The sequence below is a fragment of the Stylophora pistillata genome, chromosome 13 (genome assembly GCF_964205215.1).
Source record: "Stylophora pistillata chromosome 13, jaStyPist1.2, whole genome shotgun sequence".
Lineage (NCBI taxonomy): Eukaryota > Metazoa > Cnidaria > Anthozoa > Scleractinia > Pocilloporidae > Stylophora > Stylophora pistillata.
Window position 1 is genome coordinate 18338959 of NC_142531.1, and position 27995 is coordinate 18366953.

General features: G+C 40.3%; 1 protein-coding gene across 5 annotated transcripts; it reads right to left on the minus strand.

The window, feature by feature from the left end:
• Positions 1-145: 145 nt before the first annotated feature.
• LOC111333535 (uncharacterized) lies at positions 146-27995 on the minus strand. 5 transcript variants are annotated; one of them, XM_022939124.2, is made up of 6 exons: positions 27511-27995; positions 27160-27255; positions 13453-13619; positions 3323-8869; positions 2130-2984; positions 146-1594 (listed from the first exon to the last, which is right to left on the minus strand). In XM_022939124.2, exons 1-6 carry the CDS (start codon positions 27671-27673, stop codon positions 1541-1543), a joined length of 6882 nt encoding a protein of 2293 aa, XP_022794859.2. In that variant the 5' UTR covers positions 27674-27995; the 3' UTR covers positions 146-1540. The 5 variants fall into 5 exon arrangements, with proteins under 5 accessions (XP_022794859.2, XP_022794866.2, XP_088598703.1 ...); XM_022939131.2 differs by lacking the exons at positions 13453-13619; positions 27160-27255; positions 27511-27995 and adding an exon at positions 10840-11328; XM_088742577.1 differs by lacking the exons at positions 13453-13619; positions 27160-27255; positions 27511-27995 and adding an exon at positions 10835-11328.

Consider the following 27995-nt stretch of genomic DNA (forward strand, 5'->3'; position numbering starts at 1 on the left):
CGCGGAATGTTGGAAAAACACGAAAAAAGTGAGTCACGAGTTCGGTTTAACAAAGGAACAGTAAGTTCTTAACCAGTCAGGGTGCTCGAAGGATCTAAGGTCTACGTTGATGTATGATTGCTAGAAATCTCTTGACAAACCATGCTTTAAATGCAAAGCATTTTATTTCTTAAAACGACATTTATCTTTTTTCTTTATACATGGACACAGATTTATATCCAGAAATAAATACATTTTACAAAAACTCTACACTTCTAATCCAACATAATTTAAGATTTACATACATAAATAGATGTCTGACATAAATTAAATTAAAGATTTGAAATTCGTTTTAAATTTTAGTTTACACCAATATTCAAGACGCCAGAGGAGCGGTCCTTACTAGCAATTCCTGTCTCCTACGCAGCCAATCCTTGGTTTCTCACGCAAAGTTCCTCTAAGTTGCGTGACACGTTGCGTGATACAGCAATAGACGTCTGCGAACGAGATTGTGGGGACATTTCCAAGGATACTAATACGTACTACGTTTGTATGACTAATAAAACTCCGCGAAAGACGTGATGAAGGTGAAGCTACCGATTACATTTCTTTGAACAAATCGTATTTCCTTCTTCGTTTTCAACGTAGAGTTACTTTTTACTAATTTTTAGATGAATAAAATCTAAGGAAATCTCACTCGCCGTGAATTTCGCGTGAACAAATTTATGAAGTTTTCCCCCAAGTTAACATCTTCAGCGCTAACTTGTGGCCGCCATCTTATGGGTTAAATAGAAACCCAAATTCGTTTCTTTTTTTTCGGTAAAAAAAGCTATATACAACACATGGGCTTGGAAGAAAGAATGAATGAAAAAAACATTGTCTTCATAAACGGAAACCGCCTGTAAGGTTAGAAATCTGTGTCTAGAGAACGGTTTATACGTCATTCTTTCAACGCAATTCAGAAACAGCCATAAGCCTTGACTACCCAAGATAGTAGGTTTGCACTAAGCCTAAACTGTTAATTAAATCCTTTTTATATTCATGTCATCTTCTTTTGTGCCGTCGCTGAAACTCGGTTTAAAATTCTTTAGCTTACGGCCAGGCCCTCATTATCAGCGCTGGAGGTCGCGCGTTTCTGCGCCTGCTGGAAGACTTGAGACGAGTCAGGGGTAGGCTTACTGGAAGTCTAGCACTAGTGCCTGAGCCTTTGCTGTCATCTCGCCAGCTGGCGTGGCTCCAGATCTCATACATTCCCGCGGGAGAAGATAACACTCGTGCTAAAGCGCTCATAATGACGGCCTGCTCACAGGCCTCGACTTGTCACTGATATGAGGCTTATATCAACACTTCAACTCACTGCATTTCTTCGTGTATGTTAACCAACCATTATTTCAGCCAGTTTTCGTCAACACATTCTTTTTAAGACTAACAAGGTGCTGTAAATATATATATATATTTAACAATCGTTTAAGCTGAACTGTCCGGCGCAATAATGTTCAAAACACCATGTGTTGAGTCGTGCAAAGGAGGTACGATGAAAAGATATGGAGCTTGAAGTGAACTACGGACGTTTATTTTGGTTACATTCCCTGTTGTGTGTTCCCCACGCGGAGAGCTGCAAGTTTAAAAATATTATTTTTCATAAGCTAACTGCATGCCACTATTCTATTTTATAAGATAAGCTGAATTATACGCGCTTCTTGATTGGTTCTTCCTTCTTACTCTGGAGGACAGAGGCATAAAGGACGACATAATTCAGAGCATTTTGCTCCTTCATCATAAAGCTATAATAGGTCGTTTGTCTATACAGTAACAGATTACAGTAAACGTCAAAACGAGGTAAGATTACAGTAAACGTCAAAACGAGGTAAGAACATCAGTCTTATGGGATCTATTACTGCGCAGACGCGCGGCAATATGGAATCTATTTGTTAATTAGATCAATAATGCAAACACTAAAATTTTGGGTTGAATAACATTACTCAGTAAGAAAGGAAGATGTTCCTTACAACAGGCGAACCTCAGACCTTCCGGAATCTGGAACGATTCTAATGAATTGCTTTTTGGAAAATGTATTACTAATTATATTGCGAAGAGAACCAACACGCTAATTTTGATACTAAAATCAAAGGCGTGATTAGCTTTCTTACCTGACACTCTGAGCTGCAGTACCAAGCCGCCTGACAGCCAGAACACAGGAACGACGCTTCACGCTTGCACACTGAGCAGCGGTTAACTCCATCATGTTCCGCCTTCCCGGTGCCTTTATTTTCCTCCCGTTGAGATGTCAGGGGACCTGCCTTGGAGGCCATGAGCCCCTGTAAAGGAGCATTCATGTGCGCTTCAGCTCTTTTACGATCAATAACTGCTTGACTAGGTCTCACTGCTTGGTCACGATTGCGATGCCACAGAGAATCCCGTTCAAACATCGCACTGTTTGCCGCTTTTCTCAAATGTTCATTTTCCAGAGGACGACTGACTCTGACGTCACCAGCTTCACTCAGTTTGTCTCTTACTTGAGAAGAGTTCCCTATAAGGTTTTTGGGACTCGCGATCTCAGGTCGGTCTTTCCTTTCAAGATTAAGCACATTTGCACTGGAGCTCAAGTGCTTGGAATGTTGAGCGGACGGAGAAATTGAACGTTCCATGAGTTTCAGTCTTTTCACTCTCTCGTACTCCTCGCGATCCGATACGTGACTGAACTGTGGGGGAGAAGGATGCCGCATAATAATTCCACCTTGACAGTCGATTTCACTGAATCTTCGTTTTCTCTCCTCTGCGATTCTTTCCATGAAGAGAAGGCGTTCGTGATCTGTGATTCGTTTCTCACGCGCTCTCATTGCGTCCAAGTGATCTCGCTTTTGTTCCATTCTCAGTTGATGTTCTTTGCTGAACACAAGAGGGTTAACTTTGTCTTTGAGCTCTGCATGAAGAAGTCTTCTGTTGGCCTCGATTTGCTCCAGACTCAGTCGTTGTCTTTCCCGCTCTCTCTCGCGTTCAATGTCCTATCAAGGTAGTGGCAAATAATAGATCTAATTAATACACCGTCCAACAGTTCAAACGTTTCTATTGCCTGTAAAGCTACTGTGGCTATGGACTGTTCCAAGGACTTTTGATAGGTGGAAACTATCGCGGTTACCTTAAAAGTACATTTTCACTTGACTAATTCAAATCTGAAATCAGGAAAATTTTTGAAACGATGATCTACATTATACTCATAATAATCAGCTTTTGTTTATTTGTTGTTGTTGTTTTTTTTTGTTTTTTTTTTTTTTCAACTATATAATGTATACATGACATTTAGATTTGCAAGGTAGATTTGCTCTCTTATTATTGCACTCACCTGTCTGATGTGAGGTGGCACATTCTTACCAACCTCTGCTAAGAGACCCGCAGGCTTCCCAGCTGCAGCAGCCAGACGTTCCATGGCTTGACGTGAGTTCATCACGAGACCATATTCCCGAGAAACAAGGGAACTGGGTGGGGAATACATGTGAATATCGGAGGGCAATCGAATGGATTCGGGCCCCCGTCGCTCCAACGAACCATCTGGTCGGACAAAAACGGACTTTGCACTCTGGGATCCGCCCTTACTCATAGGCAAGGATGAAGCCATCCGACTGAGAAGCTCGCGATGAGACGTTTCCGACCCTCTGACTGCTTCACCACGCCTATGCATCTCTAACTCATGTAGAGCTGCCATCCGGGGATCCACTCTAGGGTCCATCCTTCCTTGGACAGAAGAAGACATCGGAAATGGTCTGTCTGGATAAGCTTTCTGACGGAGAGGAGGCGAGATATTAAATGGCATTCTCGACCTCTTCCCACTATCTCCAGCACGGAGTAGTAAGAGGTCTTCAGGGCGCTCTCGTTCGGAGACAGGTATCCTGGTGCCTTCTTTGTCTCTCAAATCCATTCTTGGGTCTTTTTCTTTGAGTTGAAACAGCTCTAAATTTGTGCCTCTTGCCTTGAGCTCTCCTGATTGCTCTAAGCGGAGCCTGTGTTCCATTTCGGGACTGAGGCCTTCTCTTGCACGTTCTTCTTTATTACTAGTTTGTCTCACTTTTTCATCCAACAGTCGAAGGCCTGGGTTTGTGATGCTAGAATTGCCGTGCGAAGAATCGGCGTTTCGCTCTCTCTCCAGTCGACCAGCATGTTCTAAGATTTCTACATCTCGAGGGCTTGCTTCTTTGGCTGAATGCATCCTTAGCAATGGTGACGAATATCCTCTACTCAACTCCTCACGCCTCTGCCTATCAGAGGACACTCTTACATCTGCTTCATCCAATGGTCGAAGACGTGGAGGTCCAGGCTTGATAAATTCACCCGTGATAGAGCCAGGCTTCCTTTCGTCTACTAGACGTCTCAATGAAACGGCCTGATCCCTCTTGTCTACTGGCGAAATGGAAGTCGAGCTCGGTCCCCGCCCGGGAGAGATTAAGGTAGAATCCTTTGAATGCGGAGGGGTTGTAAACTTGGCCGGTCCGCGGGAAGGAGAAGTGAGGCCAGAGACAACAAGTTCCCCTGGATGCACCTTGACGCCTTCGTCAATCTTTATCCGTAACATTTCTTCTTCTCTTCTGCGATTTAGATCAGACAAAGTGAGAGGCTGATGGAGGGGTCTCCGCTCGTACAGTGAGGTCATGTGAGGTACCACGCGTTCCCTGGGAGATCTTTCAGGTGACTTCTGGAGTTGATGGGGAGAAAGCAAGTGATCGCTTCCGAAGCGGCGGACTTTATCGTCATGTAAAGTTTCAAGTTCTCTCAGACTTGCAGGGGAATGCTTCCCAATTTGCTGAAGATGGGACAGCATCAGTGGAGGGCGCTTTCCTGGGACATGCGCAATGGGCTTTACCACTTTGGGTGTCTGGAGGTTTGCTTTGTCCCCTAGAGTGTCTCTATCGGGTGGGGACTGCTTATCCGGCTGGTACGCCTGAAATTCTGGTTGTCGGCATTGGCTTTTGTCGCACTCACGACGATCACGTGACATAACTGCAGACAAATGGTCGTGGCTGTGAGGGCCAAAGGCGCGCACTGGGCCATGATGACCAGGAATGTCCAAGTGCATACCTCTAGGGCTGTTGCCATGGAAAGGGCAGTTCACGTCCCGCTTACAAGGTATTCCTGACTTCATGTTTCCGTGCATGTGGTGTCCACAGTTGGTTGCGGGGTATCGACCTGCCTGTGACAAAGGACCACCAAACATTCCAGGCCCAGGTATGGCTCCACTGTGGGTTAGAAGATGCGGTGTGAACGTTCTGGGTGAGTAACTCTTTAAATGGGGCGAGGTTGGACCGAGACCTGGTGAAATAGGCATGCCATTCCCATCATGCATCGGGACAACAGGAATCAAAATGGCGGCGCGATGGGGTGGCACGTGCATAGGGCGGCTGAATTTCTCCTTCATACTTCCAGGAATGGTAGGAGTCACAGCACCAAAAGGCTTCTTTAGCGAAGAGTAAGGCACTGCTTTATCAGGGGGAGAACTGCTTATTGATTTTGGAGGTGATTTGTGTCCTTCCTTTTGGCTTGAATCGTTATGTTTGGTGCTGGACTGCTCATAGCTTGATTTTGAGCTATGACTAACCTCTCGTGTTTCTTCCAGTCCACGTTTCTTTTTCTCATCATCATCGTCGAGAATCTCGATGGGGCTGATAACCTTACGCTGTTGCTCTGTTTCAGTCGAAGCTGGTTCGCTATTTCTTGGGGTCCCTGACGTCAATCCCTCTTTATCCTGGAGCGGTTCGTGGAAAACTTCTTTTTCAGGTACAATCTTTCGGAGCTTTGGTAAAGGCTCCAAACCAGAAGCTTCCTTAGACGGTAAGGTGTGTTTCAATGGAGGTGGGGGGGGCTTGTTATCCGTTGGTTTAAAACCACTTTCGTTTCCGCCGGTGGATTCAGGTGAGGATGGTTTAAGTCGAGGCAACGTTTTAGGTACATTTGGTGGAAATTTTCTTCGCAAGAAACTCTGACGAAGTTCATTTTGAAAGTCGTCCTTCGGTGAAGTTGTGGGATCTTCATGATCGCTGAGTTGTTTTGGAGAAAATGCGCTACGGTTTTCTGGTTTTTCGGGTTTTTCGGGCGATAACTGAACCGGCGACGTTCTCACGATGTCTTTATCTACAGCGTTCTCGTTTTCGCCAGAAGGAGAGAGCTCGTTCTCTCTGATGATTTGGTTACCTTCGTTGCCTTGCTCCTCCTTTGCATCTTTTGCAGACTGCACAGTATCCTCAGCGCACAGTTTGTTCTGTTGCAGCAGCCGTTCCACAAGCCAGTTATGCCTCGGCAGATCACGTGCGTATCGGTTTTGACTGATAAGATGAGGTGGAGTTGATCTTTCTCTATCTTTGTCTTTCTCGTCACTTTTTCTTTTGGTCTTTCCGATTCTTTTTTCCTTCCTTCCTATGTCTTTCCTTCCACTTGCCTCCACTGAACTTCTTTGTGAGTCTGAAAGGGCGCTCGCTTCATGAGCGCTATCGCAATTATCTGAACCAGCAGTCCCCACGGCAAAGATTTCTTCTGAAGCGTCTGCGCTAAAGCGTTCTTCGTTCGGCGACAGCGATCGCCCATCGCTGCACCGTTTGTTATCATCATTTTCTTCAACCTGACAACTTTCTTTGAAGCTGGCCGACTCGGTTTCGTTGTCCAGAGAGGGGTGGGTCGGGGAGCCTCCTGAGGTCATAAAGTCATCATCCATGTTTGGAGTCTCTCTCACAAGCCCTTTATCTTCCTCCGCTTGCACTGTTATTTGGCATGCATCTCTGTTTTTATTCTGTGATGCATCATCGTCGCTTTCTGAATCAACTTGTTTAACGCTCTTACTCGTTGAAGCGTCTTTAACAGCAGAGCGAGCTTTCCCTCCTTTGGCTTTCCGCCGTGGGTTATGGGAAACTAGCTTATGCACGTTCTTGTTAGTTTTCGACTTCTTCCTTTTCTTCTTCTTTATTTTCCCGCGGGCCGGTGGGGTTAGATTTTCTGGTTCACTGAGCTCACCCGCATCCGACATACCCTCCACGTTTGAAAGTTCAGATTCGTTGGTAACATTCTCAGAGTTTTGTTCGGTACTGAACGAACCGTTCTGCTCCGTTTCTTTTTCTTGTTTCACAGAGCCTTCCATTTCCATGACTTCAGCGTTTTCATCTATGATTTGCTGATCAGAGGTTTCTGCCTTCTGAGCTAATTCTTCGCTGTTAAACTCGTTTTCATGCCATTCTTTTTCACTCGATTCATTCGACTTTGTAACATTTATTTCCGATGATCTCACGCGACCGATCCATGCATCAGTGTCGCCATTTTTTATGTCATTTTCATCGTCATTTTCATCGCCATTTTCATCGTCATTTTTGTTGAAAGCGCCACAGGAGGAAACTTCAAGAGTTTCGTTTTCCTCACAATCGTGAACATTCTTAGTGGAATGCTCGCACTGCATATCGGGCTCCTCCATAAGGCGCGCAATTTTTGAACTTTTGATACTGCTGTGATCTGGGTCGTCAGGCGGTAGACATTCTATGTTGTCATATGCAAAGCTGCCATCAATAGCTTTGTCATCACAGTTCGAAGTTCCTCCTTCGCTTGAGCATTCGCAAGGCGCGTAGCCAAGATTGTTGATTAAGTCAGTTTTCAATGGCGAATCTACCGAGTCGCGTTTTTCCTCTAAGCCGTTACATTTTATTTCAGACGTTGAATTTAATCCATTTTCGACCGGGCTCGTGTTCTCCGCAAACGTTGGACTTCCGCCATTTGAGTTGAGTCCATTGGTAGAAACCTTTCTGTTTTCCAAAAGAGTTTCTTCCTTATCAGCATCACTGAAAGGTAGCTCGTCGTCATCAGAGACGTTTTCAAGCTGGAGTTCAAGCGTATTTCTAACTTCAGAGTTGGTGATGGTATCTGCCTCACACTGCCTCCCACCAGACGAAGAGTTTTCCAACAAGTTATTCTTGTAACGCAATCCTTTTACCTCAACTTTACTCTCATTCACAAACTCGATATTTTTCATTTCCTGCACAGGTCCTCTACGCAAGAATCTATCAAACAAAGACTCTCGCTCGCCTGAAAGTTTACAAACATCGTCGCTATCATGTTCACTATTGTACTCGGGGGAGTGGTCTCCGTAACACCGTTCATACATTCCATGATTGCAATCATTCTCTCCTTCGTTACAAATCTGATCGTGAATGTTTTCTGTCGAAGCTTTCTCGCCATCCGTTTCAACGGCTGCTAATTCCGTTCCAACACTTTCTTTCCTGTTGTCAAATATATCTACAAATTTTTTGGTAAGTTGTTCACGTTGCAACAGTTCTGCCCGAGCAATATCTTCGCTTAATAATCTCTTCTGTCGTGCCAAATCCTGGGTTAGTCTTTGTTTTTCCCGCGGCGCATCGCGCCTGTGAGAAGATATCACTTTGGCTGCTTTATTCTCCTCGGTTTGTTGGTATCGTTTGCTTCCCTGTTCTCTAGCCGGTGACAGTTTCCTTCCCTCAGAATCCTCCAAAAGCCTTACATTCCGTACAGGGGAACCATAACGTCCTGAATGCCGGGCGGGCAAGTCGTTACCATGTCTCTGGTAATGATGCGAGCTTTTCCGTTGCTGATTTGAGTCAAATTCAGAGTTTCTATCCGAATACTGGTCACGTTCCCGCACACCCGAGCGCGCGGCGGGTTTGCTGTTCCCTCGCGCGCGTTTATCCCCACCGGATGATTTGGACTTGTGACCGAACGTTGGCCTCCCTCGTACCTTAGCTCCTTCGCGTGGATGCATGTGCGAGGAAAAGTAATAGCTCGACATCCCGCGCGAGACCACCTCGCTTGCCTTAATACTCTCCCTTGCGGGCAAATCTTTCTCGTCTTCTGTTGAATTTCCTGAGCTCACGCACGATTCTCCGGACTTAAGCTGTAAAAAAATTAAAGAAAACCACTCAGACTGTATTTCCATTTAGTACGAAATATTTATCTGTTGCGCCTAGTTACTGCTGAGTCACTTCCCGACGACTCACAGTTAGTCAGTCTTAAACACAAAGTTTTTACCTGACTTAGCGTGCTGTGATGAAAGAAATTTCGGGCAAACAACATGTTACTGCTGCCTAACCGGTCAAAATCTTGTTAAAAACAGCCACAAAATCTCGCCCTTACAAGATTTAAAGACTAATCTTCCCACAGCCATAAGATACCGAAAAGCTCTGCCGAGTGACACGACACAATGTTGTTTTTTAGATTAAGTATTATAATAGAAAACACAACTATTTAATTCACGACTGCCTCTATCAGTAATGGCAGCCTTCAATACCCAGTTTGTGCCCTCGATCAATATCACTATCAAGTGCCACTTGAGATGCCGTATTATCAATATCACGTTTCTTGTTTCAGGAATATACCGATATCAAGCTACTGGCGCCGTTAAATAAAACGAAGAAACTCCAAACACCACAAACTGGTTCACAACTGTATTACCTTAAACGCGGTCAATTTACCACAACAGCAGCAAATCCTGCACAACGATATCCTGTTCTTGAATGGGTTCCATTTTATCAAACGCGCTTCGCTCAAGTCGACCATCAGGAAATGGCTATTTTTCGACCCACTATAGATTACTTACATTGCGTAAAAACACGCACTATCAGTGGGGCTTAATAGCGCAATACTGGCGTGTAGAACAAATACAGTAAGCGGATACCATCCACTTCAATTATTTATCAACAATACCGCAATATTCGGCAGCGTTTTCGCCTCAAGATCGGCCCGTGTTCATGCACTGATATACATTCAGTGGTAAATAACATATCCGGCTGGTATGCCGAGTCATATTTGTTCAAATATAAGATGATTATCCTTCAGCTATTAGGACTACTTTTTCGTTTTGAGAGATGACGTGGAACAACAAGAGCGTCTTCCAGCGCGCTCTAGCGGAACATTAAACCATGGGTCAAACCTTTCAACAAACAATTACTGACAGTTTCTAACTAATCTATTTTTAAAACCTCTGTCATGGCATAACACAGGAGAGCAACAGCTAAAACCCGGCAACGACCAGCTTATGCAGAAAATAAACAAGAATCAGACAGATCAGACAAAAGCAAGCGATTGTGTTCTTGTCTAATCTTACGTAACATATTTCTATCCTTTGTTCCATCTATTGTTCTCGTAGCCAAGTGAACGTGACTCGCCCAGAACACGCTTAAGGGCTATTCAGCGAAAGCTACTAAACTGAATCCATGAAAGTTGAAAGCACTCCAACACACAACACATCACGTACGGGGTCAAATGACCCTTCAACTTGTGTGTATAGTTGCCTTAAATAGACCTCCGCAGAGCAGAATCGTGGCGCCGCACATAACATATCATATATTGACCTTCTTCCGGGATGTATTGGCCTACTGAGCCGATCCTCTGGCTATAAATTATTCGCAAAGTAAAGTTGAATGCTAAGTGATTTATCGACCGTCCTCCAAACACAAAGAGTTTAATTTGGTACCCCGCACGAACACGTTCAGCGAATCTACAGAGATCCGTAAAAAGCATTCAAGGAACTTGGTATTAGCCACAATCAATACGATGTAATTCATCGGAGACTAAGTCTTAGGGAAGAAGCTCTAGTTTCCAGACTAAAGCAACCTTCGATATCTAGTTTTCCACCAGAAATCTAATCGCTTCAGTGTGTTATTTCGAATAATTTCGATTTCCTGTATATGGAATGTCCTCTGCGCTGATGCTTGCATTAGAATAATTCTTTCTTCCGTTTAAACAAAACAAGAACTCAACAGGCAGTCGCTTACAAAAAAAAAGCGATTCTTTCAAGGCAAGGAAATTTCTGATCGAAATACTTATCTCCACAACTATGGGTAGAATGAAGAAATAATACCTTACTTTTTGTAGTTGTTTCAGGAAACTTTCAGACGAGTATCAGCCAGTCTGTGGTTCACTCTCTTTTCTTCACTTTCTGTTCAACTCACTTTCTAATTCAGTCGCGACGTTTCGTGATTAGATGGGCGGCGATTTTAACTTCACTAAGTGGCGGACCGATTGATCCAACATACTTTGGCAAAATTCGTCTAAGGATTAATTTTCACGACCGTCTAATGTCCACATCAAATATAATCCCTTTGAACTAAAATTAACCTTCTTCAGAGCCCTCAGGCTAAAGGATTGTCAGCCCTCCAAAGCTACTTCAACTTTTCTTCTCAGAAAGTAATGCTATTGACGTAATTCCTGCAGCATGCGTGATCCCGCGTTGACCACGCGTGGGCACGCACAATCACGTTTCTTTGGGAACACCTTTCTGTTTCACGAAGTCAATAACGAGAACTAACACAGTCGACAAACAAATAAATCAATACAAAAAGCGAATAAATAATGGATGGCCGACTGAATAAAAAAGTAAATAAATAAACTTGTAAAATATTTATGAAGTGAATGAAACTGAGCCTTTGCAACACGACCAAGTATGCATCGACGCAACGAAAGACCATTGAAAAAATTAGAGCGATTTCAGCCAAAATTTAACTAAAAATTTTTCTAAAAAATTACAATATTTGACCAAAATACAAGCGATAAACCGAAAAAAAGTGTGGCAGGCATTTTCACATTGACAGCTCTAGGACAAAAATACAGTAATGACCTACAGAGGCTCAACATACGATAAAGGTATACAGAGGCTCAACATCATTTCGTTACATTTGCTGGTAACTAACAACAAAGACATCAAGCTTATATCAGGCTGACTGTATTAATATTGGACCTCTGCTAAAGATTGTATAAGGATTTATTTATTTTTCTGGCCACAGTGGTTCTTATTTTCGCGATTCCGTCAAAACGGAACTGAGTTTTGATAAAATGTTTCTATTCGATGTATTGTACCTACAGAAGAAATTACGGATTATTGCGAAATGCTTTTGGTATAGTTCACTGCGGCACGTTGGAACAGACTTATACCGATCCCGAAGTGATATTACGGTGATATAATTCAGACCGCAAATTAAAAGGCCATTCAAAATATAAGAGGATTCACTAATGAGGCCAAGTCGTTGAAATAAAAGTCAAGGATACCTGAAGAGTGATTTAAAATGGAACACACAACACAAGGCCGTGCTTATCAAACTCTGATGGTCGAATGTACGTATTGATTGAATATCTTCACGGAAATATCGTTACTTAGCCCACGATTCGTCTCAAAATGTAAACATTGACTATCACAGAGATTAATAACTCAACATTTTATCAATGATAAAATCAAAAGAAAAAAGGCAAATACACAGATAACAAAATAAACTTCGCTGATCGACAGTCAAATTCGTATAAGAACTGTTGATACAAATCCACGAGGACTGTAGAGAGAAAATCTGTGTTTACATTGGAGTCAGGTATGGTTGTCACATTTCTTGGCGTTGTGAAAACTTTTGTGCGCTTTTAGAAGCAACTTAACTGTGTTCCCATGGCACCGGTGGTAACATCTGCCTTAATGTTGATACAAAAACCGGAAACTAATTCCAAATAGTTTTCTTCCCTGAACGAAGCGTGAAGTGTTATGGCGTGTTCAGTTTGCCCTCTTATATCAGCGCGATGTTGAGTCGTTATGGAAGGCATTCCACCAAATTTGCTACAAAAGAGTAGACGTAGCAACTGGGTGCTGGCTGTAAAGCAATTACTTTTAACTGTAATTTAGCATCTATCAAACGACCGCTATTTTGTTTTACATGTATTAGGGAGAGAAAGCAATGAAAAGCGAGAATTTCTTCATTGCTATCTGTTTTCTTTTTTTTTTTTTCTGACGATGTCGTCAAGAAACACTGAGGAGGAAATCTTACTTGCAGCCCGTAACAATTTACGTGTCGGTTACCATGGTGCCAATTCTCCACTGAGAAATTGACAGGATTTCAAACATGTTAGAAAAAAAACACGATAAATAAACAACATTAAAAAATAATCATAATAATAATAATAATAATAATAATAAATAAAAAAATAAAAAAAATAAAAAAAAAAAAATTATCTTAGTATTGGGCCAATTGACACTTTTATCGATTTATATTGATCATTTATATTTAAGTAGTATTAGATATTATTATAGTTAACAGTCCTGTCATGCAGATAGGTTACGAATTTCCGCCCTATCTTGCTTAGCTCACTAGCATCCAAACGTGTATATTGCATAATAATAATAATAATAATAATAATAATAATAATAATGATAATAATAAAGTTTATTAGGCATCCTTGCAACCTTAGGTGAAAATTTAACCTGCGCCAAGAAAGATAGGTATCTTTTGTGGGCTAGAAAGGCACTGTTTGTTTTTCTTCTATATAATATGATTCGCTAACACATTTAATATCCGGCTGCGAGAACGAGTCTTTCGAAATCAATCAACTATACTAATCTTGCGACTCCGGAAAGTAAAACGAAATTATTGAAAACGAACATTGCAGCTAGTTACGTTAGGTAAATTAGCTGATTATTGCCACTATAAAGCATGATCGTTTTACCGTGTGGATTCTGGTCTTTCTGACTCCTTTCCTAGCAGGTTTGGATTCAAATGGATTCTCCAGGTATGGACAAAATGCGCCGATTGTACAATACACGCACATCCAGGGCGCATCAAACTCTAAAGCTTCTGCTGGTATAGCGGGGTGGTGGCACTCTTGATGGTAGCCTGAAAGTAATACAAAAATTAAAAATATAAAACCTGGAATTCACTTAAATTGAATTTGACCTTCAAGTGTCCAAGGTGTAATTCCGTTTAGGAACCTTTCATTTAATCACTTCTTGTTGGCAACAATTTAACGTTTACTCTCTAAAATTTAGTTTCAAAAGTGAGAATCAATTCTAACTTTCGTGCGATCAATCAACTTTTGTAAACCTACTTTGAATGCATCTGCGGTCGGTGAAAAGTCATATCGATCAAAACACGGAAAAAAAATTCAACCGTGATAGACTAAGAGAAAAGTTATTGTTTTTGCGGCCAGACTACGTCAAAACAAGACACGAAAAACTAAAATTTCGTAGTTGCCCCACAATGTACATTCAACAACCTAACAGAGAACTTGTTGAACGTTGAAGCGAACGAAGCTGATCCACAAAGGCTAAGATGTTAGCTGAAACCAGTTGTTTCGCTTCAACACCACCTGCATTCAACAGACACATACTGCCCGCCATCTTGGCTGAACAATTTTTTCAAATATAGGTGCGTATTCACGCTATCGTGGAGTGACCCTTCCGCTTCGTTATGTTTGCTCGTCGCCGAGAAACTCTAGGCGAGAGGTACTTACACTCGTGCTTCGCATTTCATCTTTCCGCACCTTGTTCGAACGACAAAACAAAATCTAGCCAAAAGCGGCGAAATATACGAAACCACGTGGGAGAAAAAGTGCAGTATTATCAATGTTCTGAAAAATATACAAACGACACAAATTAACAGCGCAACTCCTCGCTATAAGGTATCGAACCTTGAATCCGAAACTTAGTTTCCGGGTCGAAATAGCGGCGAACATCGCGCTTTGGGCAAAGCTGATGAGCTAGAGGCAAAAGTAAAGAGAAGAATAAATTATAGCTAACTTTTTTTTCGCGTATACACGAAAAAAATACTAGACAGACAAGAGCGGCAAAAATTGATCTAAAAAACCCTACTTTTGCAGCGAGTTCCGTATGTTTTCAGTTTCAAACTCACTTGGAAATTTCTGTCCAATGTTGCGCGATCATAAAAGCGATTGAATATTGTTTGGTCCTTACGTGTCGAAGTCTGGGAAAGAAGAAGCGTCGTCTGCGATGCGAACAACACAGCACTGGAGAGGCAGCTGAAGAAACAGCAAACCAACTTTCGCTTGAAGATAATTTCGTTCAATTAATGGCCATTTGCAGAACAATGGCGGGGCTAGAACTGAGTAAACAGCGGCAATTATTCCAAAAGTGAAGTGTTTGCAGGAGAAACAGATAAAATGAAGGGAAAGAGAGTAGACTTCTTATGAGCTGTCAAGGAAGCGAGGAATTCTCAGTAATACATGGTAATAACAACACAACACAACACACACAACTGAACCAATCAGTTTCACCTGTGTTTGTGCCCCTTTGTCAGGTGCTCGCTTACAGATCAACGAACAACTAAAACACAGGAAATTGGCTGCGAAACTCGTTTCCGTTGAATGTCAGCCGTGACTACAAAAGTGCAAAATTTAATTCAAACTCATGAAATGTCTACAGCGCCCGACTGCCCGCCCGCCGGCCTGGCCTCGCGATCATTTCACACAGTTACGTGATCATCAAGCATCTCTCAGTTTAACCAACATGGGCCATGACTCTTTCAAAAGCAGAAGAACTTGTCCATCAACGGCATATAAAGCAAATTTGTAGAATTCTCCCTGAACCAACAACAAGGAATTCCCTCCCACCAGGATAAATTAGCCACCAAGGTGAAAAATTGCTAAAAACTAACAGCCATTTTAGACTTCCGCTCATTCGAGGTGATTGAATCTTTTTCAAGTTATGATAGATAACCTTTTTATAGCCTTGAAATATAATATTCAAAAATGACGCTTGTATGGTTAAAGATAAGAAAGATTACTGCTTCACTAACGGTAAACAGATTTAGGAATCAATTTGATCCTATTCTATAATAACCTTCCCGGAAAATGCTCAAAAAGACAAAATTTCGAGTGAGTAACGGGCAAAATTGTGGACCACAGAAAACAGTAGTTACGCACTCTCAAACCGGAATAAAAAGTCTCGCGAGGAATCGATAAGCAAGAAATTTCAACAAAGAATGTTAATTCAGAAGAGAATCCCCAGTGTGCCTTTGTTTTTTAAGGTCTGTGTGTCTCTTCTTGAAGAAAAGAAGTTTATAAGTAAAGTAATAACAACACACTCCCACTGCGAGCTCGCTAACTGCGACTTTCTCTGCTGCCATCTGGCACCACATCTCCACAACTTCTCAGCTTTTGTTTGTTTTTCACAAAGGAAGAAAAAATTGAAAAAACTGTTCTCCATGATTAGGCGTAAACATTACAAGAAAAGAGTCTGTTCATACAAAACTTCAGCCGCCATTTCACCTGCCTCCAAACTGTCATTTATTTCCGACAAAGAACGTGCGTGCTGTCACTTTCTCTTTGACAGAAATATTAAATATTTCCCCGCTTGGCGAGCTATGTAAACTTTAGCTTGACTTCAAGCACACACAAGATAAATTAAGAGTTTTACAGCCCCACTTTAGCCACACAACGCTTCTTTAATTTACACCGAGAAGCAAAGTTTGCACAAAACAAGGTGTGTCCTTGTTTGGTTAAACACCCTCACAGAAAGAAGAATTAAAAGAGGAAAATGAACGCAACAGCACAACTTAAAAATCTGAGAGCCTGATGCAAAACACCCTAAAATCAATTAGTAAACATAGCATTGAAAACGGAAAAAAAAAGTTAAATTGACACCTTAAGTGAGACGATATTTGATAGGATAATAGCTAAATTTCATATTCACTTCGGAGGAACTGCCAATGAAACCGGAAAATTCAGACTAAGATCATCCGTTTGGAAAAAACAAGACCGGACGAATTTGACATGAAATTTATCACCAGGTCTGTCGAACTTACATGAAAAAAAATGAACACACTTGACAAAGAAATCTTTATCTTTCACACCGAAAGTGATCACTAAAGAACTTTAGGCCATTTAATGACCTGTGGGCTATAACAGGAATGAATGTTACATTACGAAATTTGTCATTTGTCATTAATATTATTAGAGTTAATATTATCGTTATTAATGACGATCACAAAAAAAATAACGAAAATGATTACCATCACTCTTATCTTATTTTTATCATTATTACTACTATTGGCATTAAACGCTACCATCCTCAACGTTTCTTCTCTCCAAGACAAGAAAAAAAAAACCAAATTGTATTGTAGATTACGAAGAACCATGATTTTGGATTTCACGTTCGTTATCGTTCATTGTTTATTATTCAAAGCTCCGTGTGGGATGTATCTTTAGAGTCCCTTTTTGAAAGCTTTTATTGTGAAATCCTTCGCCATTACATGCATGTATGCATTGGGTACACAACGCCAATAAACTGTCGGTCGCCGTAAATGTTTGGATAAATTTTGATTCGCAAAACTCGAGCTGCAACAGATCAAAGGTGACGTAAGGCAGGGCACTTTGGGCGACTAAACTGAAGAGAATTTCCCACAAAAAGAAACCCTAAGATTTTTCTGAAAACATAATGGAATGGAACAAGCATGTTCCTTTCACATAGAGTTGAATTTATCCCGTAAGCGCCTCGGTCCTTTAGTTTGCGGCAACACAGCTGACTAAAACAAAACGTTTTATTCGACCTAGCTTACGAAATGAAGCATATTGTGCAGTGACCTTCTTTAGTTACGAAAAAAAAGTCTGAGGGATTTCCTACTATTCTGAAAAATCTTCGGTGAAAAAGGTGTTTTTATTTTATTCCGGCCACCAAGAAAATTTGCCTGTTCTTACACTGGAAAGCGATCAAGATTTCCAAGAGGGAGATTTATTTATTCACAGAATTTATTTCATAAAAAATATAATTTCGGTGACATGCGGAGAAATGTAGGAGAGACAGCAAAACCCCAAGAGGGCAGAAAGAGGGGTTAAGGATAAAAAAGATGAAGACAGATTACAAACGAACCTAGAAAATTTAGCCTGGCTCCTTCAACTTTCTTTTTAAACAGACTAGTTGATTTGAAACCACCCGAAGAATAAAAACAAAATTAATTGCATTGAATTAACTCAACAGTGTCAGGCAATGCTTCTTGTTTCCAAACGGTTTGTGAGTTACGGCGAGTCCTTTAACGGTTCGGCCTACTGGAAAACATAGTTGGCTAGTTTCCCTACTTTGACGTCATGGTTAAACCAGCTCAACAAGCTTGACCCAATTGGTGTAGCAAGGTGAAGCACGTTTAACAAGTTTGACGTAATATTTCGGTCAAAAAAAAAAATTAAAACCTCTGACTAATCTGGTTAATATTCCCAGCTGGAAAGATATCTATTTAAGTCAGACGACGAGAGCTTTCTTTGTAAAGAATGGACTTTCTCCCTTCAGATCACAGAGATAATTTAGAAAGTACACGTGACCAAAACATTTTAATCAGCCTTTCCCCCCCCCTCTCATAACACAAAAGAAACGTACTCGAAGCGTTCGAGATCGAAAAGAAAAAAATGGTAAGTATATTTTTAAACACGCAAACTCTAATATCATTTGATTTCAACAACCTTTTCACTGCTAAATCATTGTTTTTTTTTTTCTATTAGTACGTGATTGTATCTTAGTAACGCGCTAAGTTCCGTCGCTAGGTCCGTTGGGTAGCAACACAATCCTCTCTCGTGGAATGTTGCTCACCTTGGTTGTTTTCTGATCACAAAGGGGTGCAAACAGATGACAAAAATATGCATTTCTTTGCCAATTTTGAACCTCATGCAAACAGTTCTTAATGACGCAAAAAAAAAAAAAAAAAAAGGGGAGAGCTCCGTCTCCGAAACCAAAGAAAAAAAAATGAATATCAAAGCGATGTTCGCAGTAACAAACACTATGAGCGGTAGTGAAAATAAAGCCTGAAATTAATTCAGGCCTGTAAAATGTTCGCATTGGTTCCAAAAGTTAAGAGTCACAGCAAACATGTACCAGATAACAGCCATAATTGTATCAATTCGGAACCTCTTTCAAGGAGCGTGTGTCCACAAAGTTGATTAAGTTATCCACTGGCATGATTGTATAAGCCCAAGGAAATATCATCAGAACATGGTCTCTTGACACGCTACCCTGTTAAATCAAGTACAGCTATCGTGTACAGAGCGGAAAGAGAGAGGAAAAAAACACAAACAAGATTGTTTGGGCTACAAATCGCGATCGTTATCGGAAAAAAAGCGTAAATGAGCTATCTTACTTAAGTTTATGCTTGGCCTGTAAAATGGCTGCTTGGCAAACACGTTCCCATGTTTAGTTTCTTGTTTACGACATGAATCGGTTTGGTAAGTATGTTTTCACTTGTCATTCCGGTTAATTTTTTTTGGCTAACCATCACCATTACCAAGTAGCTTGAAACATGAGGAAAGATTGCATTTAATTATACCATGTGCATTTACAACCTGCTTTTTACTGTCTGTCTGTTACTAGACATATTCGGCTGAAACTGTAACAAGGAGGGCAGGTATATTTTTAAAAACATCATCTACAGCAGCTAAAATATTTCCCACTTAAATGTAAATAAATAGAAGGAAGACCGTAAACGCATAACGCGAAAGTCGCAATCGTGAAGGCCTTTAGTTCAAAATCAAAACTAAAATTTTCACATTTAAGCACTGTGTAAGAGTAATGGGTAGCTATGGACCAGTTAAAGGCACAAACCCTTGTCCATAAGATATTATTCTAACTGTCAAAAAAATGACCTGTTATAGCGATCGATAAGTCATTGTCAACATTCGCGTCACATGTTTGGCAACAAAACGGCATGGCGCTTATGCAAACATATCTGAGAAATTTGAGGAAGATATTGCTAATACACTTTGCTACCAAAAACGAAAAAGAAAATATCTGTGTGAAAACGCGCTTTCCTGCATTCTTAACCAAATGTATACGGTATACCTGATTTAGCGTTATTCTGGTCGAATCTATATGAAAATTTCCGATTCCTCTGCGACTTCGACAAGAAAACAGCCGAATTCAGTGCCGCTTTCTTTGCAAACAGCTAACAACCTTGGAGTAAAGTATAAGCGTACAAAGCTAATAACTGCAAACATCTGAAAGCACTGCTTCAGATCCAGGAAGACCAACAAAACACGAATATTGTTGAACGAGAGCAACGCCGCCGATTAGAGAGATTTTCTAACGACACTCAATTTAAACAAAAACAAAACGACGAAAATAGGAAGGAAACTTTAGCCAACCTTTTGATTCAATGATTCGGCCAGAGTATGTGGGTCTTTGGTTAAATTGAACTGTAGTCGTTGTTTATCTGTGCAGCTGAGCCCCTCAAAGAAAACCACGACACTATAGCAAACGTCTGTGTGAAAATAGTCTTCTTCTGGGTGAATAACCATGCCAACGGTACTGCTCCAAAAGAACTTTAATTCCCTTGAATGCGTGAGCACAAAGACAGTATCACGGTTATCGTGGTCTGTCTTTCACAAGGGGTGACTTTTGTTGAACAACGCGCGCGCTGGTCAGTTGACAACAAAATGAATAGCCAACGCGCTTAGTAGCAATAAGTTTCTTTGTGTTCCTCCTAGCACCACAAAAGGACAGGTTCACCGCGCGTCGTGCTTGTGTTTTGTCAAACAAAAGAACACAACAGCTTTTCACCTGGCGAAAATCCTCAACACCGAGCCTTGAGACGTCATCCAGTGTACAAAGATGAAATCATTCAGTTACCGAAACTGTTTCATTCAACAGAGCAGTCGAAGGCAAATTAACCAGTGCAAAGAATCATTCTTAGTGTATGCAACCAAGTTTTTTTTCTTTTATAAAGCGTTCCTGTGAAAAGGGATCTGTAAACTTCCAGGTGCGATTAAGCGGGCTCCAAACTTTAGTCCTGTACAGTAAGAGAAAAAGCTTCTATATGGCGTCTTTTTCTCTGAGTGTCAAACCATCGTCCACTCAAAACCTTTCAAAATGCACTGCTCCTTTTACCCCCATTAAGAAGATTCTAGCCATAAAAACAAAATTGCCTTTGAACGTATTTCCATTACAGTCAATTAACAAGGGACATTTCCTCGTAATTCAATAATTCATGAACGCGATAAAAAGAAGGTCAAGTCTATGGTCAACGACCCTAACGCAACTAGCTTAAAACTAAGTTTGCGTTGAGCCGTAATTTAAGCCTGTTCTCAGACGACGGACTTCATCCGAGACGGAAGGTTTACTGTTGAGTCAAACTAATTTTGCGACAGTGAGATTATAAAATAACCGACAGCGAGTTGACCCTTTGACGCATTTTCTGTTAAATTTCCGCCAGAATTTGGACCGCCAGTCGCACGACCCTCCCCTGTAAACTATTCACAAGACTGGCTTGACTTACAACCATTTAAGGATGATAGACATAAGCGCTGAGTACCCTTCGTAGTAGTAGCTTCAAGTTAAAAAAGTAAGCGATAGTGGCTTTGTTGCGTAGAAGGGAGGGGTGGTGGGGGGGATGGAGAGTACGCCAATCTTCCCCTTATCTCTCTTGAACACTTTCGCGCTACGGAACTTAAAGACTATCGCGTAGGTTTGCGAGAGATCTTTTCGGATACCAGATTCACCGTTTGTGGCGTGTTGAAATTTCCGTAGAAGGGAGGGGTGAGGGGGATGGAGAGTGCGCCAATCTTCCCCTCATCTCTCTTGAACACTTTCGCGCTACGGAACTTAAAGACTATCGCGTAGGTTTGCGAGAGATCTTTCCGGATACCAAATTCACCGTTTGTGGCGTGTTGAGATTCGTCAGGTTTACACGAAAACATTTTTCCGATTCCTTCACATTAGATATCGATAAATCTTGTGGCACTTAAATTCCACAAAAAAAAAAACTTAGAGAAATGATGCAAAGCACTTCATATATATTTCATGTGCAGCATCATATTTTGCGTTTTAAAAGTACTCGAAAACAACATTCATACTTTAAATTTCGAATTAAAAAAAACCGCCCAGGACGCGGATGAGCGAGGGTGCTGTTCGTTTAATGCGACACCAAAAACCTTTCCCGTAATGCAAAAGAAATGCAAAAGAAATCGCTGACAGAAGCATCACACGACCATTCGAGTGAGGGTGACTCTGAAGTCACTCAGTCACCACGCTAGTTCTCATAGCCTCGTCCTACAAGCCACGATAAAGGTAATTTGAGGATAATTAGGGAAAAATACAAACACCTTGGCAGTATCTTCAGTATTTTCTTCCACGTGATGACTTTGTCAAGTTTAGGAAAATATGCATATGACGTCATATGGACTGATACATTTCTCGATATTAACTCAAACGCCGTAGTATTAAGGCGAGTATCAAAGTACTTTGATCCTGAACATTTCAGTGTAAGATCTGTGGACATATGTTTGATACACGTCAAGTTTCAAATCTGGCAGAAACCTAAGACTTCTCCTTCTGACGTCATCCAAAATTCTCTTACAGCAGAAATCAGACGCCGATAATTTAGCAGTAAAGACAGGTATCGTCGTCAATCTTCAGATTTTTGCCCTGTTCCCTTGATTTGCACATTTTATACATGGCAACATATGAAAGGTTACTTCAAACAACTTGACTACACATTCGCTAACACCGGGAAAAATCCTCTTCTTGCTTTTCTCAACAATACATGAAAAGAAATGTTACGTTTAATTATGAATAACACGTGGTCACTGCAGGTGTCTATAAATTCTTAAAGACATTTAGTTTACTGTTTTTGTTAACCTTTCACACCTTGCTATTGAACAGAAAGATTTGCATCCAAAATCTGCTCTTGGTCTAAAAATATAACATGGTCACCTAACAGGTATCACCTATGCTGCTCAACAGAACCAGTTTGAGAAACTTTGAATTATTTACGGCAATCTATTCATTTAAATGCTTATCAGCAACTTAAAAATCTTTGTTCCAAACCTGCAGTATGCTAAGAACAACTTGAAAACTTGCAAGAGTTTCAAATATATTGAGTAGTTATATCAATCAGACTAGAAAAACTGCATGTGTGTACAAAAGTGCGTCATGTATATATGACTTACTCTTTCACAGCTGGTTAGCTTAACTTTTAAACCATAATAGTGACCAACATCTAATTTCTCCTTACAGTAATAAGGCTGAATCATTCATCAAGATCGCGAGAATAAAGGAAATGATCGGCAACCCAAGAAGCTTTGATTGTTAAATAAACTCTCCTTGTCAGCACCACAGGAAATGTATAGAGAACAGTAAGGAGAAAATGGATACTGATTTTAGGGTATGAAGGATTAATATCGTGGAGTAAATATGATCGTAATAAGGTTAAGGACCCTGAATGAGAAAGTAACAAATATACATGCCCACCCCTGTCTCTCTCCCCTCCCCTTCCCCCTCTCCCTCCCCCTCCGCTCCCCTCTCCCCCCTCCCCCCAGCTCTTTTGCATATTCATCCAGATGGACAAAAAATTTTGGTTATCATTTTTATGACTGTGAAGGATATCGGCCAGTAACTTGAGCATGCCAGTACGGTACAACACTAGCTGAAACCAGCACATGAACTTTCTCATAACACTGTCAGATGAAATATTACATGAATCCTTTCCTAACATCAGGTTTTTAGTTGACTCTAAAAAAGTACATCTTTTTTAATTAGAAGCTAACCTGAACTTACGGCTTCCAACTTTGAGGTGAAAATACATTGAGAGTAACCAATCACAAGTTATCAAGGCTTGACATAAACATTTCCACCCAAGAAGTAGAATGTCATTCATAATCTCTTGAATTGTGCCTTAAATATTAATCCATCGAATAAAAATCTCAATCAAATATTTAATGAAAGAAGACCACAAGATTTTATTCACAGACAAAAAAACAGCATAGCCAAACATAGTTCTAATATTTGTAATACAACTACATGTATATGCCCTTCAGCCTTAGTTGAGCTTTGACTAAAAATGGAGTAAGAGCACTTTATAAAAACCCATGCCATTTGGAGACAATTCTACTTCAATAACTTGTACTAAGATTGAATATTCGGACTTGTTTTCCTTGACCATCAGACAAAGCAAATATGTAAATATATTTTGATGTTTATCAACTTCGACATGTGAACCCTGGACATAAGATATTTTGGAAAAATTAAACATCAAGAAAGACTTACATGACAGAGAAACTGAAACAGATGAAACCAATAATCCTGTGATGAAAGTGTGATGTAGAAATGACATTGAAGAGATACATTGCAGAACTTTTCCATGTGCTGTTAAAATCAGACACTCACAAGACACACCTAGCACATGAGAGCCACAAACATCAACATGGTAGGGCACAAAATACAAAAGAGCCAACATAAGAAACTTCAGACTCCACCTTATGATGTGTGATGAAACATTGTAACAAAATCAAGTTTTATCCTGTTTGTTGCTTAAACACCCATGTGCTACAGAGATCTGCTCAGAGGGTCACAGTTCCTTGTAAAAACCAAAACAGACTATTTAAGCCAGAGTCAGCTACTATCAAAAAACCCCAGAGGATGAAAATACAGCCAGTGTTTGGGCTCTTACTGTTTTGGTTCACTATAAATATTCAAGACTTTTACAGCACTTAAATTTTCAAGTGACCTTCTCAAATGACCAACAAAGCCCAAACATGACAATTAAAGGATGGAGAAAAAACAAATTGAGACAATAAATATTCATCTAGGGGACAAGATGTCAATGAAATATGTAATCCTTAACACCCAACAGAAAGTGAATTTAGGATGCGTCCTTTACTCGGGAGAATTAATCAGAAATTAGGTTCCTTATTGCTTGCGTAAAAAGGACATGTTAATCCATGCTGACACCTGCTGTCTGATTGATGAATCTTGTAAAAGCATTATGTTCCATAACAGTGGGAGAAACTACCAATCATATGTTACCATGATACTGTTCAGGTACTTAAATGTTAGTGCCTGCCTAGTTCACAAGCATGCAACACTTTTAAGAAAAGAAATTATGGTAATTACACTAAAAACCTGGCACTACTGAAGTCAAAACACTTGGATGGCTTATAAACAGTGCACGCTTCAAGCAATTTTTTGCTCTGGCTCCAGAAGGTCTATGAGAATAAAGCTATTTTCAAATAACCTTTTCTAATATAGATACTCAGAAAAAAAATTAATTAAAGTTCAACTTAGCTTTCGTTCAAACTGAGAGTTCTTGGTGTGCTGAAGTTTTTTAATCCCTTGAAAAAGGAGTCAGAGCAATAGAAAAATGGCTTCAAGGTAGGTGAAGTAAATATTACAGAAGAGCTTGTTTAAGGGTGGTTTGCAACATCACTTGCAAAATAATAGCATTTTCTTTAATGACCTAGAAGAAACATGATACTTTGAGAAGTCATACTTAAGGAGAAACTTCACGAAAGCAGTCAAAGTGACACAAGTGTTTGAAAACTGGTATCAAGTTAAGTACATCTGCTGGCTACATACAGTCCCTTTGAGTTTTTGAGCCTTTGAAGTATGCAGATAAAGAATACAGCACTTTAAAGGCCATATTTTTGTAACAAATTGATTTTTTTTCACAGCTGGTACATTAAAGTTCTTCACAGAACAGAAGAGGACTTAAAATAAAAAAAAATCCCACCCAAATAAAAGTAGCATTTGATGACAACTACTGGAAAAATTCTAAATTTACAACAATCCATACTAACATTATCAGTCAAAATGTATGTGTTATGAAAACCTTTTTTCTACCTGTGGATATTTTTCATTTTGATTTATTTTCAGAACAGATATCTAAGTGCTAGGAACTATTGCCATAGTGGCTGGTTGCACTAACAAGAAAATTAACCAAAAATAGCTTATCAACATCATCACCTTTGGAGTGATAACAATTGAAAGTGAGAGCAATGGCTCTCCAGTTCAGAGAAGACCACCTCCCAATACTACAGAGTGAGAAAATGAACCTTTCTGTTGATAAAAATCTTGTTGAAAAACAGGCCAGTTGATCTGAACTTTTTGCATAAATATCTCAACCCATCCCTGGATCCTATTAAAATATGTACAACAAAGTTAAAAAATAGAAAAACAGATGTTAAAATTGGCAAAAAGCTTGTTGAGTATTTAGTATGTAACATCCAAGAAGCTGCGATAAAATACGCTATACAAGACATGAGGCCTAGAGGTTCCAAACAAGTCGATGCATTTAGTTGGCACTCAAAAATTAGATGTCTAAATAGTGCCCAAGGCTCTTTTCAGCGATTGTTAGAGACTTTGTACAGTTCCAAGAAAACAGAAGAACAACGATGAATCCACAGAACAAGAGAAACTGTGCGCGATAAGTGCATAGCTAAAATATTGCTGAATACGGTATAATTACATCAAAAAGTTCAGATCCGCAAAGATTTTACAAAGATCAATAAGAGTTAAACAAACACAAAGTTTGGTAAGTTTTTCTTAATACCGTTAAGAAAATACAAGGTTAAAATTCATTTTACTTTTCCTGAATCATATTTGCACTAACGATAAATAATTTCAAGATTCTGATCGAATAGTCGATCACTTCCGACGAAACTAAAACATTTGTTTATCATTCCAAGCTTTAATCTCTTTGCGCGCCAAGACTTTCAGATGACATTTGAGACAACCACAACATCCATTAGCGAAAACGAAATATAAATACTCTAAAACTAGTGTTTTAATCATCTGAGTAGGTGATGGACTACATCTGCCTAATAATGAATTCCACGGCTAGTGACAAGTTCAGTATTTCGAAGAAGCTTTCGCCCTAAAAACTGCTCCCGATGTTCAATGCAAAATGAAAGACATTCAAGTTTGTACATCGTGTCAGCTAGAATAACTCAGACATTTGGTTTCGAAGCAACAGTCGTTCACTTGAATTCTGTATGGAACGCTGACACTTTCCCTTGGTAACCATAATGAATAATCTGTTCTTTTGAACAACTTTGACTAAAACCACTTGCGAATCGACGTCAATATTCTTATTTTGGAAATCAATACAATCACATAAATAAAAGAAGACCTGTATCAATTTTTATCTCATCTGCTATTTTAATTTTATCAGAACATCAGTTCACCATTTTATTTCATTTATTTTTTCCTTTGCGAGGGAAAGGGAATAAATGTAGCTTTTATTTCTAACTGAACATCCCCTGTACTTGTGGCTACAATAATGCAGAAAAAAAGAATTGGCGAGTCATTATCAAGAAATGAAAACATTCACTTCTGTTTAGTCTGAATAATTTGTACCCTCAGATGACTTAGTTCGCTGAAAAGCGCTTCAACCAAGTAAAGACTGGAAGATCAAGTTGTACTCTTTTGTGTTCTCATTGTTGAAACGAATCCACGTTGCACGGCGACCTGTCCTCTTCCTTCACAACAACAGAGCTTCCAGCAGCAGGTGGAATTTACGTGAAGTTTAATGGCCGTCCTTTCTTCACCACATAACACACATGTACGGACAAGAGAGCGATTAAAATACTGCGAAAGCTGACTTCCCTTCCGTTTCAGAGATGCGCTAACACAAAATAGAAAGTAGAATACACGGAAGAAGTACTTACCGATTCCACACTTGTCACATAACACGATCTCGTTTGGTCTCAGCGAAGTTCCGTCTTTGCAAATAATACATACAATTTCTGCCGTCGTTTCTGTCACTGCGAGGAATCAGAGAGAAGTGTTAGCGAGGACAAAGAAATCCAATTACGCTTTTCCTACAACATTACGCGAAGGAAGTTTTATCAGGACAGAAAATAAAAACTCGCTAATTGCTTCCCACATGAAGACACCGAGAACAAATCCGAGAACTCTGTGTGTCATACATGAAGAAACCTTGGCCGGATTCTATCGATATAAATGCTACATTCTCCTTGATTGAATAGAGAAATAAGAGTGCAAGAATTAAGACGAACCACTGTGAATCTTGGAAAACGGACATTCCTCAACAGAATCATCGTCGAAGATTAGACTACACTTTCCAGAAACTCGGTCAATTTTCTGAATTTTCGCGTAAAACAGTTTGTCTTCCCATTCGGCCAACACGACATCTCCGTTTGAGAAGTTGAATTCATCCATTACGCGAGCCCTTTCAGAGCAAATTTATCCCTGATGCTTCCATCCCACATTCACCCATGTCCCATATAAGATGGGGAATTTCTGCGGCGCGATCACACAAAGTAAAACATGGGACATTCGACGACAACACAGTCGCTCCGTACACCAGCTATCGCATTTGTGATTAAGCCTCGACCTCGTGTTACGTCAATGACGCGCGTTCAAACGAGATTCCAGACTTGCGAAAGATGCGGAGTTTTCCCTGGCGCCTATTTTCGCTTCGAAACTTGTTCGGCACTCCAAAAGTTTAGCTACAGGGATTCAAATCGATCTTTGAGAACCT